The sequence below is a fragment of the Nomascus leucogenys genome, chromosome 3 (assembly GCF_006542625.1).
Source record: "Nomascus leucogenys isolate Asia chromosome 3, Asia_NLE_v1, whole genome shotgun sequence".
Classification (NCBI taxonomy): domain Eukaryota; kingdom Metazoa; phylum Chordata; class Mammalia; order Primates; family Hylobatidae; genus Nomascus; species Nomascus leucogenys.
Genome location: NC_044383.1, coordinates 112,162,421 through 112,176,757, shown reverse-complemented (window position 1 = coordinate 112,176,757; position 14,337 = coordinate 112,162,421). Strand labels below are relative to the sequence as shown.

The 14,337-nt window shown below is 39.1% G+C and overlaps 1 protein-coding gene across 4 annotated transcripts in view; it reads right to left on the bottom strand.

Annotated features, from left to right (window-relative positions):
• Window positions 1-329: 329 nt before the first annotated feature.
• Window positions 330-14,337, bottom strand: part of NCOA7 (nuclear receptor coactivator 7) — a 145,218-nt gene continuing 131,210 nt past the window's right edge. For 3 of the 4 annotated variants that reach the window (XM_003255664.3, XM_030809641.1, XM_030809642.1), the window contains exons 12-16: window positions 10,352-10,477; window positions 8,582-8,734; window positions 3,679-3,774; window positions 3,190-3,263; window positions 330-2,793 (exon numbers count right to left, since the gene is read on the bottom strand). In XM_003255664.3, coding sequence (XP_003255712.1) covers window positions 2,658-2,793; window positions 3,190-3,263; window positions 3,679-3,774; window positions 8,582-8,734; window positions 10,352-10,477 — 585 coding nt within the window. In that variant the 3' untranslated portion in view covers window positions 330-2,657. Of the gene's footprint in view, window positions 2,794-3,189; window positions 3,264-3,678; window positions 3,775-8,581; window positions 8,735-10,351; window positions 10,478-11,991; window positions 12,222-14,337 lie in introns of those variants that run through there. The other variant, XM_003255669.3, reaches the window with a different exon arrangement.

Below are 14,337 nucleotides of genomic sequence, written 5' to 3'. Positions count from 1 at the left end.
TAAAGTGTCCCTCATGGAAATTATGAAGTAGGTTAAGACAGATGTTAAGAGGAGGAGGTCGTCATTCATTGCACAGCTAGAAAGATTAGAAAAGAGACTGGTAGATACAGCCAAGAGTTGTCTCTGGTAACTATAATGAGAGCAGTTTCCATGAACTGATGAGACAATTAGGAGGGTGGCTACAGGGAATGAAGAGGGAGTTTCTGGGGCAGCAGTGAAAACATGAGCTCTGGACCTTGTTTAGTCTTGGATATTTCACCATCCTCTCACAAAAATAAACACTCTGGTACCCAGTTAATACCTGATGAATGAATCTTTGGGAAAGAAAATCACTGAATGCATAAAGTCCTTTATTGAAAATATTGGGATAGCACTGCATTACATATAGTCAATATCCATAAATGAAGGGTCACACATTTCTGAATGGACAATACTGTTTTACATAGAGAACACAGCATCTGGATATGCTCTCACAATTATAGTATCATGGACTAAACTAGGTCAGAGTGAAGTATATGCAAAATGACCATTTTGTTTTTTTCCATTTTATTAAAAGCATATGGTTGCAGATGGTGTAAATGGTAAATGTGATATCATGAGACATTCCTGATATCTCACACCAACACATTATTTAACAAGCAGGTTAAGGTGAAACTGCCAGTATGCTGTTAGTCAAGAGTTCTCAGTAGGAGAACTTGAGTGAAACGTACACCCAGGCTACAGATTTAAAATTTTATAGCATTCATTTAAATTTGCATGGAATTAAGGAGTATAATAATTGTTGATCTGACAGGAGGCCACTGGACAATTTGTTCTCTTTTACAAATTGTCTAAAATAGCAGAATAATGTAAGGGAAATATTCTAAGAATTGCTTTTTTAAATGCAGATATGTAAATAGTACTTGTTATACATTTTTCCTTTCAAAAATTACTGGGGAAATAATTTATGACAGACCATTTTTCAGCTTTGGCTATTATTTGAAATTTTTTCCTACTAGCAAGCAGTCTTTGGCTTTCATAGAAGTCTGGTAATCAATAATATTGGTTAAGTAAGTCTTTATTATTATTATCATTATTATTGAGACAGAGTCTCGCTGTTACCCAGGATAGAGTGCAGTGGCACGATCTTGACTCACTACAACCTCCGCCTCCCAGATTCAAGCAATTCTCCTGCCTCAGCCTCCCAAGTAGGTGAGATTACAGGTGCCCACCACATAGTCGGCTAATTCTTGTACTTTTAGTAGAGACGGGGTTTCACCATGTTGGCCAGACTGGTCTCAAACTTGTGACCTTGAGTGATCCACCTGCCTCAGCCTCCCAAAGTGCTGGGATTACAGGCAACAGCCACTATGCCTGGCCCTTTATTTTATGTAATAGATGTTTTATGATGTGAAAATAGGTTGATATCTTAAAAATAGGTTTTCCTTTCTATTCCAATTTTGATATGAATGTATTTCTTTGTATTGTTTTTTTCTCAAATAAGTCTAGAAACCAAGACAATTGGTCCAATTTGACATTTTTCATTTGATTTAAAAAGTGCAGAAATTAATATACTGAGTCCCTTTTAAGACAGAGGCCTGCTCGTTAATGTAAAAGCTTGGAAAAGTTATACAAAGAACACTCCGAAAATAAAGATTTTGTTATTAACACAAATGATTTTATAAGAAGCAAAACATTTTTTTTCAAAAGCAGGATTTGTTCTAAGTCTAGGTTCACAAAGGTATTCATTTCTATAAATATCAACTTAAGACTGTGAGAAATGATGTATTCTTTTTCACATGTATATGTTCAAGGTAAGTAACTAAAAATGTACCCTTTTATTGACTAAATGGAAAGCTGGCCTATAATAGTCAAATTGATGAACATTCATAATGAGTTTTTAGAAATTTAGAATTATACACTCATATATATGTATATGTACATATACATACACACACACATATATCTCTATATATCCACATACAGATATATAGATATATGCTGCTTAAGAACTATCACCCTAAACAATCAGGGCAAAAAAAATTCAATATAAAACTACATAAATCAAACAGATTTGTTCCCAAAACATAGCACAAAATGTATACATTTAATATTTCAAGATTTGACACACTAAAAGAAAAAAAAACTGCCTACACATTTCAGACAATATACTACAAATAATAAATAAAAGTTTTTTTTTTAAAAAAAAACCTCATATATTCCCTTTAAGTGCTGTGCACTTTCGATTTTTCTAAATGACACTAACCTTTTCCATGGCAAATAATAGCTGTACATTTTGGTAATGAAAATTATGCTGATAAATACACAAGGCATGTATATATCCACAGTATCTTTTTTTTCACAGTTACCAAAAATAAAAATTGCATTCAACTCATATATCTATAAACACTCTGATTCCTCACTGTATGGATTTGAAGGAAGTGGAAGTACAAAGTCTTTTCAACAATCTGGATTTTAAGTTTCTTTCTTCAGCATCTGCCCTCCACATGGACCTTCCAGAATCTTTCTGCAATGTGATCATGCTCTGAGATGATGGCAGAAAGGAAGCATTGGGGTGGGATGAGGCAGCCTGGGCTGGAGCTTCTTTTTCCAGCCAGCTTTAGGAGGGCTGATTGAGCCCAGTCTTTTTAATGTTATATTTTAAGGCAGTCTGAATTTCACTCAAATGCCCACACCTCCAGATCCTGAACTATGAAGTCTTCCTTTTTGGAAAGAATATCATTATTGAAAGTGCTGCAAGAGTTGCTTCGTCCGTGGTATAAATCAGCATCTAGCCATAAACCAAATCGTCCCCTGAAAAGGTTTAAAAAAAAAAAAAAGGTGACAACACTTCTATCTTACATGGCACATGGCACACTATTCTCTCTTGCTGCCATCCTCTTTCCTTTGTACTACTGACATGCAAAATTCTAAACTGCTTATAAAACCAGGATACATTTCCTTTATTTCATTTAAATGACCAGTCTTCCTAAAAGACAAGTGGCAATAGTCCCTCATTAGACACATAAATATTCTATCTCTGATTCTTAGTTAGGCCATTCTGTGTTAGGCCACTGTCCTAATTCATCTAAGCACATGGACTAGCTAAAATAACCTGACACCGAAGTTTTAACTACGTGGGTCAAAACAGACCCATTCAGGTCAGGTGGTAAAATAACAATAAGAAAACAAAAACGACAAAAACCTTACCCTCCACCACCAAGTTCTAAAGAACTTATGTCTCCATTGATAAAATATGAATTTTCTCCACTCCACTTAAAGACCTTGGGGAAGAAACACAAAAAAGAAAACAGACATTTTAATCTGGAGAATTAGCAATGAGGAAATATGAAATAGTATCTATGTGTAAAAGGGAACCACCTCACCCCGTTGACTGAGGAAGTTCCGGACTGCCAGACCTGGCCCACACCAGGATGAGATCTCCCAAGGGGTTATGAAGGAAGGAAGACCTTTCAGACACATGGTGGCTCTGACCTGCGACTCTCTGGATCCCAGCCTGAGCAGCCCAGAAAGCCAGGGACCCTAAGCAGTTTGTGAGCTACAGTCATAAAGGGCTGATTCAGCCTGGAGTCAGTTCAGGAGAAGTTACAGGACAGCTAGCCGCCCCAATGCCTATCCCCTTCCCCAACTGAGGACACTGTGACATATGGGAGTTGGATATTTCTCCTATCTAGGTACCTTGAAATGAGGGCTGAATGTGTAGAGAAAAGTTTCGCCTGTGCCATAATAGTGGTCACTGAACCTGAATGGATGAGTTGCATATGCTCCAAAAATCTGTCAAAAGAAAACAGAAATGTTACCTACATTCAAACCTAAATCTCCAAAACAAGGCTTTCTGGAATATTTTTGATACATCATGTTCTGAGATCTATTTCAGCAAAGATTATTACTAAATTGGCACTCAAACCTAAAAAGACTACCAATAAAAGAATAAACAAATATCCCCAGCTCTAACTGGAACCCAAGTAGCCAGACTTCCTGGTGCATGCAAAATTCATCTGACAAAGTTCAGACAACTTGTTTGTCAAAGGCCAGCAATTTGTTCCAATTTTAAAAGATTTCCAAAGTTCACTATGGAGACAAATTTCTGTTATTGAATATACATAACATAATGGAAACATTAAGCAACAGGAAGACACATCTTGCACACAGAAATGAGTGCTTGGGACAACATAGTCACATCTCTTGTGTATTTTATAAGTGGAGTCATGGCTTGGCATTTCTCCAGAAAAAATAAACTTTCCTTTCTTTTGATTTGTAACAATGAGTTATTAATATGCTTATTAAATTAAAATTATATCCTTAAAAATGACTGACTTACTATAGCTTAGTTCAAAGTGACTTTTAAGAAACAAATAACCCCATAATATCATGGCCTTGAAAGGTAACTTAGATGTGTTTAAATCAATGGTTCTTGTACTTTTTTTTGCTGGGGGATGGAAGGGGAGCCAAGCTACATGAGGAGTAGTGTTTTCAGAATGTGTACGCCCACTGCCTCAGCTTCTCATCCTTCTGTTCACATCCCGATCAGCACTTGCAGGGGTGAGCATATGTATTTTGAAAATGTCCCTAGGTGATTCAGACATTCTTTCTATTTCAAATCCCATTTGAGGAACATTGCTTTAAATGTAGGTTACCTGGAAAATGTCATAGCATTTTTCAAAAATTATTTCAATTAGATCACGATCTCTGTGTGCTGTCTTCTTCACCACTTACACTCAGTTCCTGGCTATACTTGCAACACTAAGTATTAGGTAGAAGGCTAGAAACTCTTTCTAACCAGTATTTTTCATACTTCTTGCTACCAAACCTTTCCCTAGAGCTGCTAAGAACAAAGAAATATAGCACTGTAACAAAACATAAAAAATCCTTTGCCCTTCTTCTGGTGATCTTCCAAAAAGAGAACTAAAATACAATCAAAATAGGCATCTATTTTTAAAAGCATGGTGTTAAAATATGACAAAATATGACAAATATGTGGAAGAAAATGAGTTCCCTCTCTGATCAGTCAATAAGAAAAGTTATCTTTACTTTCACACCCTCCATAGAATTTTAAATAATTATTTTCTTTTTTAGCTAAAATTCCCCCCCCTCTTTTTTTTGTTTTGAGATGCAGTCTTGCTCTGTTGCCCAGGCTGGAGTGCAATGGCATGATCTCGGCCCCTCTGCAACCTCCACCTCCTAGGTTCAAGTGATTCTCCTGCCTCAGCCTCCCAAGTAGCTGGGATTACAGGCACATACCACTATGTCTGGTTAATTTTTGTATTTTTAGTAGAGACGGGTTTCACCATGTTGGTCAGGCTGGTCTTGAACTCCTGGCCTCGGGTGATCCACCTGCCTCGGCCTACCAAAGTGCTGGGATTACAGGTGTGAGCCACCACACCTGGCCTTTTAGCTAAAATTTTCTTAGCAATTCTGGAAATGCATTTAAAGACTAAGGGCTGGATGATATTGGGGAATTACTGTTAATTTTGTTAGATCTGTTGCATTGTGATTATGAGAAAATGTCTTTTTTTCTATTAATGTATTTAAAAAAATTTTTTAATTTTTTTATATAATAGTGTTGTTCAGCCTATACCATATAAAAATGTAATACATTTAGCAATAGCAGAACAAACGAATTCAAGGGAATAGATGAAGAGCAACCTAGAAATGATAAAAGGAAAGTCATATAACAAAACATATAAATGTACATTTGCTCTTCTTCTCTCAACTTCCTTAGCAGACATAAAATTATGTAACATAGTATTCATAACAATCTATTGCTATATTTGTAATATATACAGATGTAACATGCATAACATTTGTACCACAAAAAGTTAAAAGATGTAATAGAGCAAAATAGGAGTAATATTTCTATCCTTCATTAGAAGTTAGTAATTAGTCTCTATTAATTGCCTGATGATTGTTCTATTGTTTTCAACAATGCCTGGTGGTGTAAATTATTCCACAGTCTGATTCAATTAAATGTAGGTTCCTTTGCATGGATAGTTTCTTTGGCCAGACTATGAAGTTTACCCTGACTCCAGAAAGGCTCTCCTTAGCTGTCTCTTTTCTTGGATCTCTCTGGTAAAGTAGATGGTCTACAGTTTAATTTGTTGCCTTCATGGCTACAACCTTCTTCTTAACACCAAAATTCTCATTGTTTTCTAGAGTGCCCTTTGGCTTGAACTTCCCCAAGTGTGTCTAAACAAAGTCAGTTCCTTTGGGTAGAGCTTTAGAACTCTATGTCCTGTGGCCTGCCTCTTCCCCTGGGAAAAAAATCTCTAACCCACTGCTCTGAAGCTAGGGACTAGACAGTGACAGCAGCCTCTGGTCTTGGCTTGCCTCATCTGGTGCAAAACTTCTGCCCTGTGAGTTGAAACAAGAGCAGCAGAGACCCCTGTATTCTCAGCCTGCCATGCCTACAGTAGAGCATGGCTCTGTGAGTGGAGGGTGGGTAGAAGAAGAAAGCCCCCTACCTCTAGGCCACACTTGCTTGGATTTTAGCCTCAGAAACACTGATCTTGGGTGGGAGATAAGAAATACAGGGGACCCACAGTGAGAAAGGGTACACTATAACCCTTGACTGGCAGCTGTGGGAAGATAGTGCCCCATCTTCTTGGCCATACATGCCCAGAGTGGAACCACTGTCAGTCTCAGCACGGGGTTAGGGAAGGGAGAGAGTTGTGCCTCAAGTGCCACAGAATCCCACTGTTATAACTGAGATTAATTAGATTTTCTTGAATAAATATTCCCTCACTTGCTTAGAATAATTTCCAGAGACTTTAAGTGATTGTTGTTTTTGTTTTCTACCAGCTATGGTTCTTTCACTGGGGACTGATTCTGTAGAACTCCTCATTGCTGCCATTCTACATATGTAATATTTTTATATTAGAATGTCATATAATTCATTTTCAGACACATTTGCAGATGTTGTTCTATCATGTTCTCAAACACAGCAAAGCCACAGTTTCCCCTTTGGGGTAGATGGGGTGCAGAAAGCAAAGTTAGTGTCTGGTTGTCCTCAAATGACACAAGTGCCTCCAGGGTACATGATTCAGCAAGACTCCACCCAGTGACAAGACTGTAACCTTCAGTTGTAGGCCTCCTTTACAAATCGCACAGGAAGCTTGGTAAAACTGTGCTTCATCAATACCTGTTCTGTGTGAACCATCACATTCCTCAACAAGTGTGGTATTTTGGTAAGTAAATAGGACAAATAATCTATACTTAGGTGAGAGTCTGTATGTGTGCTCTAAGATAATATAGCCATACTTCATCCAAAACATAACATCCAATTCTCAAACATTTCACTAAATTCCTAAGTCTCTTTTAAACCAACTGTTATCATTATTTTAATTTTTTTGTCTTGACTCTACCCACCTTTCAGCTTGGATCTTATTAAGCAAAATGTCAGCAATCAGGAAATAACAATAGTAACAATGATAGCTAAATTAATTCCCACAACTCTTAAGCTACAATAATATTACAATAAAGTCACAAAGATCATTGCTAAGAAAGACAGTGTCTTTGGTACCCCCATTTGTTCCCTAATTTTTCCCAAGGCAAATCATGACAGCAAAGTTCTATTTCTCGTAAAATGATCCCATGTATATGGCTCATTACAACGTGGACATGTCTCAGTATAAAAATTTTGTGCTTCACAGTAAGCTCCCCAATGCTTAATAGTGCCTAGCGCCTAGCAGGCACTAATTAGATATTTGCTAAATGGATGAATAAATGAATGAATGAATGAACGAATGAACGTTGAGTAAAATCTGCTTCAATGACAGAAAATCTGCTCAATGCTGCATCTTAAAATCTTGGAGGAATTTCTAATAGAACACAGGTCAAACTGAAATGAGCAATGAGCAGATGTGAATGATGTCTTCCTTTCGTGATGCAACAGACTGACAGGAAAGTGACCGAAAAAAACCTGGACAGATTCCACTCCCATTCTGAGCTGACTTATGGGAAGAGACAACAGTGCAGGGACAAGGGGTAATAACTAGTTTTCACTAGTTCCTCCAAGAAAGACCAACTGTAACACAGGCAAAAGTACAATCAAGAATGGTACAGTGCATTCTCTGTGGTTTCTTAACAATTGGGCCCCTCAGGCACAACACACTGTGGCCTTGACTGGCTCTCCATCACATCCAAAATGCAGGCAAGGTTTGTGGGCACTACTTTGGCTACCTGGGAAAGGTGCTGGTATGGCACTGGAACTTATTTCTGCAACTGTTTCCAAATCCAGATCTCACTCTACCCCAACTTTCCAGTTTTTAGGCTGTGGGATATCATTATACTTTTCCACTTCATGGTGATAGAAAAAAGCTCCTTAGAATGTGACTGTATTTGGAAGTATGATCCATTTTCATTTTGGAGATGATCCTGAAATATGTAGGGGTGAAATGCCATAATGATTGGGATTTACTTCAAAATATTTCAGCAGAGAAAAAACAAAGATAAAAGACACAGAAGGCAAAATCCTGTTAACTGTGGAATCTGGGTGATGGAAGTATATGGTACTAGTCTCTCTACTGTTGGGAATTTTGAAAAATTATTAAAAAATATTCTTTATGAGAGGGACAGGCCTCACCTGATTATCCATATCTTTGATGACCAATAGGACAGGACTGTCTAGTGATGCCGATTTCCGGTAGAGTGTCTTTAAGCTGGTCCCGTGCTCTAACGTGCTATAGGCCAGTCTCCATGGATACCCTTGCACCCTTGCAGGAAGGCGTCGGGCCAGCTACAAAGCCAAAGGAAGAGATGTAAACAGAAGGTTCACACACAAATTGCTCACAAACACGTGGCACAAAACAAATGCCTGTTATTCAAACTCAGTATCATACACTCACATAGTGCCCCTCCTTACTCTGGCAAATATTTGCTATTCTAAACCAAGAAAATGATCGTTTGATAGTGTTTACCTTGGCAAGGATACTGGCCAGGAGGTGTTTTCCCATTCAGGGACGTGACTATGGAGTCCCTATCCTATTATATATTTGAAAACACAGATCAAGCTGGATAAAGAGGTATAAACTAGACACATGCCCTTCCTTTCCACTTCAACCTGGCTTTTACCAAACAGTTCATATTTTCCCAATTTTTCTTTCTAAACACTCAGAGGCTCAAAACTGCTACTGACAGCTGCAGCTTTGCACAGAAGTGAGGGAAAAAAAACCAGGGATGTTTAGTGTTAGAAGTCAGGTGTCATCTGTTCTTATTGCACTTGTATCTTTCGCCTGCATCAATATTTAAACTTGGCTATAAATAATCAATAATGTATATCTCTTCAAGAATATTACCAAAGGAGGCCATGAAGTGCTGGGTCTTCAGAGTGCTTAAAATCAGTTCCAGTGTCAGTGTGAATCCCACACCTCTATAATTACTTGGTCAAGCTTCTTGGCTTTCTTGGGTCTTTACTGGTTCCTCAGTAAACTAGGGAGCCGAGCTTAATGATTCTTTAAGGTCTCTAAAATTCATGTCTCTGAGCTGACTGATGAGGGAAATGCCAGAGATTCCTTACTACAGTTCAAACATAAGTGCATTAGAATATTTCATAAATTTCAAGTAAACATTCAGAAACTATAAAATACACAAAGAAAATTATAGAAAAAGGAAAAATTGTCCTGTAGGTAGGTATTTTTCATAAAGCAAGTGGAGTGCATTTGCTGTATTACTTTTTTTGAGCCCTATACATCAAAGCTATGGGAACTCTGCAATAATTACAAGGATAAATTTGGATCCTTTTTAAAGTGTATTAGGACTATGGTAGGACAATTAAAATTTTTATTTTTTTAAGATTAGAAATGGCTTTTCCTTCAGGTTTGAGAGAAGGATGTTAGTGTCTGACCAACTCCTCATACTACCAAGAAGGCAGCAGGAATGCGACTTTTCAGAGGCAGAGCAGGGGGCACTGGCCTTAGTGGGCTGCTGGTGTTCTTCCTTCCTCACAAGCCTCATCCTTCAGCCCAAGTGAGAAGGGCAAATGCATTCAGGGATGAGAATTTTTTTTTTTTTTTGAGACAGAGTCTCACTCTGTTGCACAGGCTGGAATGCAGTGGTGCGATCTTGGCTTACTGCAACCTCCACCTCCCAGGCTCAAGCGATTCTCCTGTCTCAGCCTCCTGAGTAGCTGGGATTAGAGGCATGTGCCATCATGCCCAGCTAATTTTTGTATTTTTAGTAGAGATGGGGTTTTGCCATGTTGTCTAGGCTGGTCTCAAACTCCTGACCTCAAATGATCCGCCTGCCTTGGCCTCCCAAAGTGTGAGGATTACAGGCGTGAGCCACTGCACCTGGCCAGGGAAATTATTTCTTAAAGCCTAGGAATCCCCACCCTTGGTGGCCAGGGCGAGCCCACCTGCTCGATGTGCATATTCTCCAGGAGTGCGCTGTGGGGCCGTAAGACAGGCAGCACCTCCTCGTCCTCGTCTTCATAGTAGCTGCATGTGCTCTTCCTGCGCTTTGCCTCCTCAACAGTGATGATCTGAAATGAGAAAACAAGCCAAGAAAAATAACTTACTGGCTTTTCTTCTAACTGCTAATTAAAAAAAATCACTCTAGGGACACCGCTGCCTGAAAAGGTGACACTTCGGCAGCAGGAAATCAACTGAACAGGACTTTGGGGAAATGGCTAATTTTTCAGTTTCAGAACAAATGCACAATTAAAGACAGTACAGTCGAGGCAGTTAATATGTATAAATTAAAGTCACAAGTCACCAGGCTAGATGTGGTGGCTCATGCCTGTATGCCCAGCACTTTGGGAGGCCAAGGCAGGAGGAAGATGGCTTGAGCCCAGGAGTTTGAGACCAGCCTGAGCAACATGACGGGACCCCCATCTCTATATAAAAATAAAATAAATAAATTAATTAAATAAAGTTTTCCAGTTTTAGTAAAGCTGCTGATTGCTCGGTCACTGAGAATAGTATATAACACCAGAAGTATAGCTTTCTACCTTTGAAATGCCCTAAATGATTCTCTTTTAGCCTTTAGATTTAGTATCTGAACTGTTAAAGGACTAATCAGAGATCATTCAGTAGGTAAATCTTTTATAAATAGGGAGTTTGTGATGATAAGGATAGTTTTTAATCAGGTTCCTGATGTTTTCTCTTAAGGTTGTGCACATAGAAACCACTTCTATTAGAAATAATGAACGATAACAGCTACCGGGAGCACGAGTACAAAGAAGTGTGAAGCTTTAGTCTAAATTACAACTAGGTTACAATTATTTATGTACTGTTCAGAGATGATAAAAATAGTCTCCCCTTCTAAACCTAGAAACATCATATTGTACAAAACATTTATTATTTAACTCTAGCTATGCTTATGAATTACCAAAGTTCATTTTACTCTAAAATCCATTTTTGGCCCTTCTTAAATTATGGATAAATCACTGGATTATTTTCAGATTGAAGAGTGTATATTAGGCTTCTTGGCTTTTTGTGTAAGATCAAGTGAAGGATTATATTAGACAACTAATTCACCAAAATGTACTAGTTTTAATGATTTTACATTATAGAGAAAAACATTTAAGTTAAATCCAGTGCAAGTTGTCAGGTAGTGGTGCACTACTCAATTACCAAAATGCACAATGACAGATACAAAGTACCCACTGGCGTCTGAGCCAGATTTACAAGTAAGAAAATTAAGCTTACTAATTTTACCACTTTCTGGGGGAGTGTTTCCGTAGTGAAAACACTATCAAGAATCACAAACCAAGCATTTTAAATGAATGAAAAAAAACACTCCGTTTTCAGCAAACTCTGTATTTATCACAAGTATAAAATGAGGCTGTGGAATGAAAAAAAATCAAATATGGATTTCTGGCTCCAATGAGAAGAGGCAACCACACCATAACCCTCTCCGGATCGAATAAAATACCTGCTGGTGGAAATGTCAGCACAATCCTTTCTAATTAGAACGACTTTCAAAACAAACTCGGAGGTAGATCCCTGAGAATTCGCCAGCCCTTATTAGCCCTCGGGACACACTCCAACATACCTTCACAAAAGGCTCTTCGTCAGGTCTGGCACAATAGAAAATCTGGATGTCCAAGGGTAATCTTCGGCCTCTCATTGTGAGCAGTGAGAAGTGTGGCTCTCTCTCTAATGAGGAACAAGTTTTCTCTCTACTCTGCTTCCACACCACAGTTACTTGTAGCCACGCTGAGCTACAACTGTTTTCTCAGTATCTATTTCCTGCATGATTAAGTTTCTGTTTCCCTCAGGAGAAGGTTCAACATTTCTACAGGAACACACCCAAATTAGGATTTAGAGCAAACACACTTCCTGCCAGGCATCACTGTGAGACTGTAAAAGGACACTTTCACCTTTGAAACGGTGGTTTCCCAACACTATGATAAAATCCTATGGTTCATTTTTTTTTTCTGTTCCTTCTTATACTTTTCTTCCTAATCGTCCCTCCAGTGAATCTAGTTTTTCTAACCCTGCCTTTTCAGAGTTCTTTTTCTTTTTTTTTTTCCCCCACCCCCAGCACCTTATTTAAGGCTAAAGCTCCATTTAAAATGGTATGCATGATCCCTGGTATAAGCTTGAATCTCAAACAAAGGATGAAAAGGAGTCTTCAGTGGAGGTAGGCTTCATTACAGTTAGAACAAACGGCATTTCACTTCAATACTATGTCATGTTTGTTGGTGGGAGGGACTTAAAAGAATCGGAGAACATCTGGTTTACATGAGGTTGTGAAAGATGTCATCTTACATGTAGTTTTATAAAACAGTTGGCAGAGTAATACTTATCTTTTTACATTTTGGAATTAGTTTTAATGACTAATAAGCATGATGAGTCCTCCTCTACACTTCAGATCAGATGTCAGGAGGTTAGAAAGAAATATAGATCAGCAATGGATCAATTTTCAGTGATCTTTCTGTGACTTTTCCAGATCCGAAGTGGCCTTTCAGTCTTGGGCACAGCTGCGGGGATCAGGGTGTATTGTATTGCTCACACTGGGGGTCAGTTATAAAGAAGACTCTAGCAGATCCTTAGAGACCAGTCCATGGCCAGCAGAACTGACTCTCAATGCAACAGCCTGAGCACAACCCGGGGCAGAATGCCAGCAAGACAACACTCTCCTCTGGGTCCCTGGGACTCCAGGACAGCGGACATTATTTCCTATATGATGGTGGGTGCCAGGTGCTTTGCCAGGCACAGGGACATAAAGCTGCTCACAGTCTCCAGCAGGTGAGGAGACAGTAGAGAAACATTTCTAAATAAATGGATGCCATTCCATGTGATTGTAAAAGGAAAATAAAATCTTGGGATCACAAACTCACTACAACAAAAGGGAAAATTAAGCTTTGAAACTGAGCCACACAAACAAAAACCACCTTTCCTTTTGTTTCTAAACAGCTGTCTCCCCAGGTGGTCTCCCTCACCTGGACAATGTAAATTAACAGCTTATTTTCACAAGTCGGAAACAAGAGCAGACTAGAAATTGTCCTTACTGCTCACCCCCAGACCAATGCATACTGGACTTCTTCCACGACTCTGTTTACTTCTTCATCTTATGTAAAGTGCAGATTTACTGCACACAAGGCATACATGATTGAGGGTTCCTCTACCCTCTCCTTTGCACATGCAACATGTGGATTCAGTGCACACTAATCAAATCCTCACAAGAAAGTAACCGTTTGTCTCATTTTTTCTACTCTCCTCTTTTCTTTTCTCCTTCCTCTCCAGCCCACTTTTCCCCTTTAAATACTGAAGCCCTCAAAACCCTCTTTGGAAAAAGTGCAGGCCACAGATCCTACGGTGGCTCGTGTCTCTTTTTCCCTCCCCAACCAGATGCATCCTCAATCTTAGCAAAATAAACCTCTAAATTGATTGAGATCTGTCTCAGGCATCGTTTTTGGTATATAGGATGCCAAAATCTACAGCAAAGGTGCAAAGGAGGTTGGGGTGACCTGGGGGGTTCTGAGATAGCTTATTCACAGAGGAGATGGTGCTTCAGTTTGAGAGCAAGGATAGGGTGTGAGAAGATGTTCCAGGGACAAGGCACAGCAGGAATGCAGAGATGGATTCTGGGTTCACATTGGCTGGAGAAGAGACAGCAAGGAAAGCAGTGATGAGGAAGGTAGATGAGACAGAAAAGGGAGCAAGAGCAGAGAAAATGAAGAGCCTTGATGCCATGACGGAGCTTAGAACTTACCCTACAGGTCAGTGTTTCCAAAACATGACTGTTCCTCAAAATCATCTGGGAGCTTTGAAAAATACAGATTCTGGCCGGGCGCGGTGGCTCACGCTTGTAATCCCAGCACTTTGGGAGGCCGAGGCGGGCGGATCACGAGGTCAGGAGATCGAGACCACGGTGAAACCCCATCTCTACTAA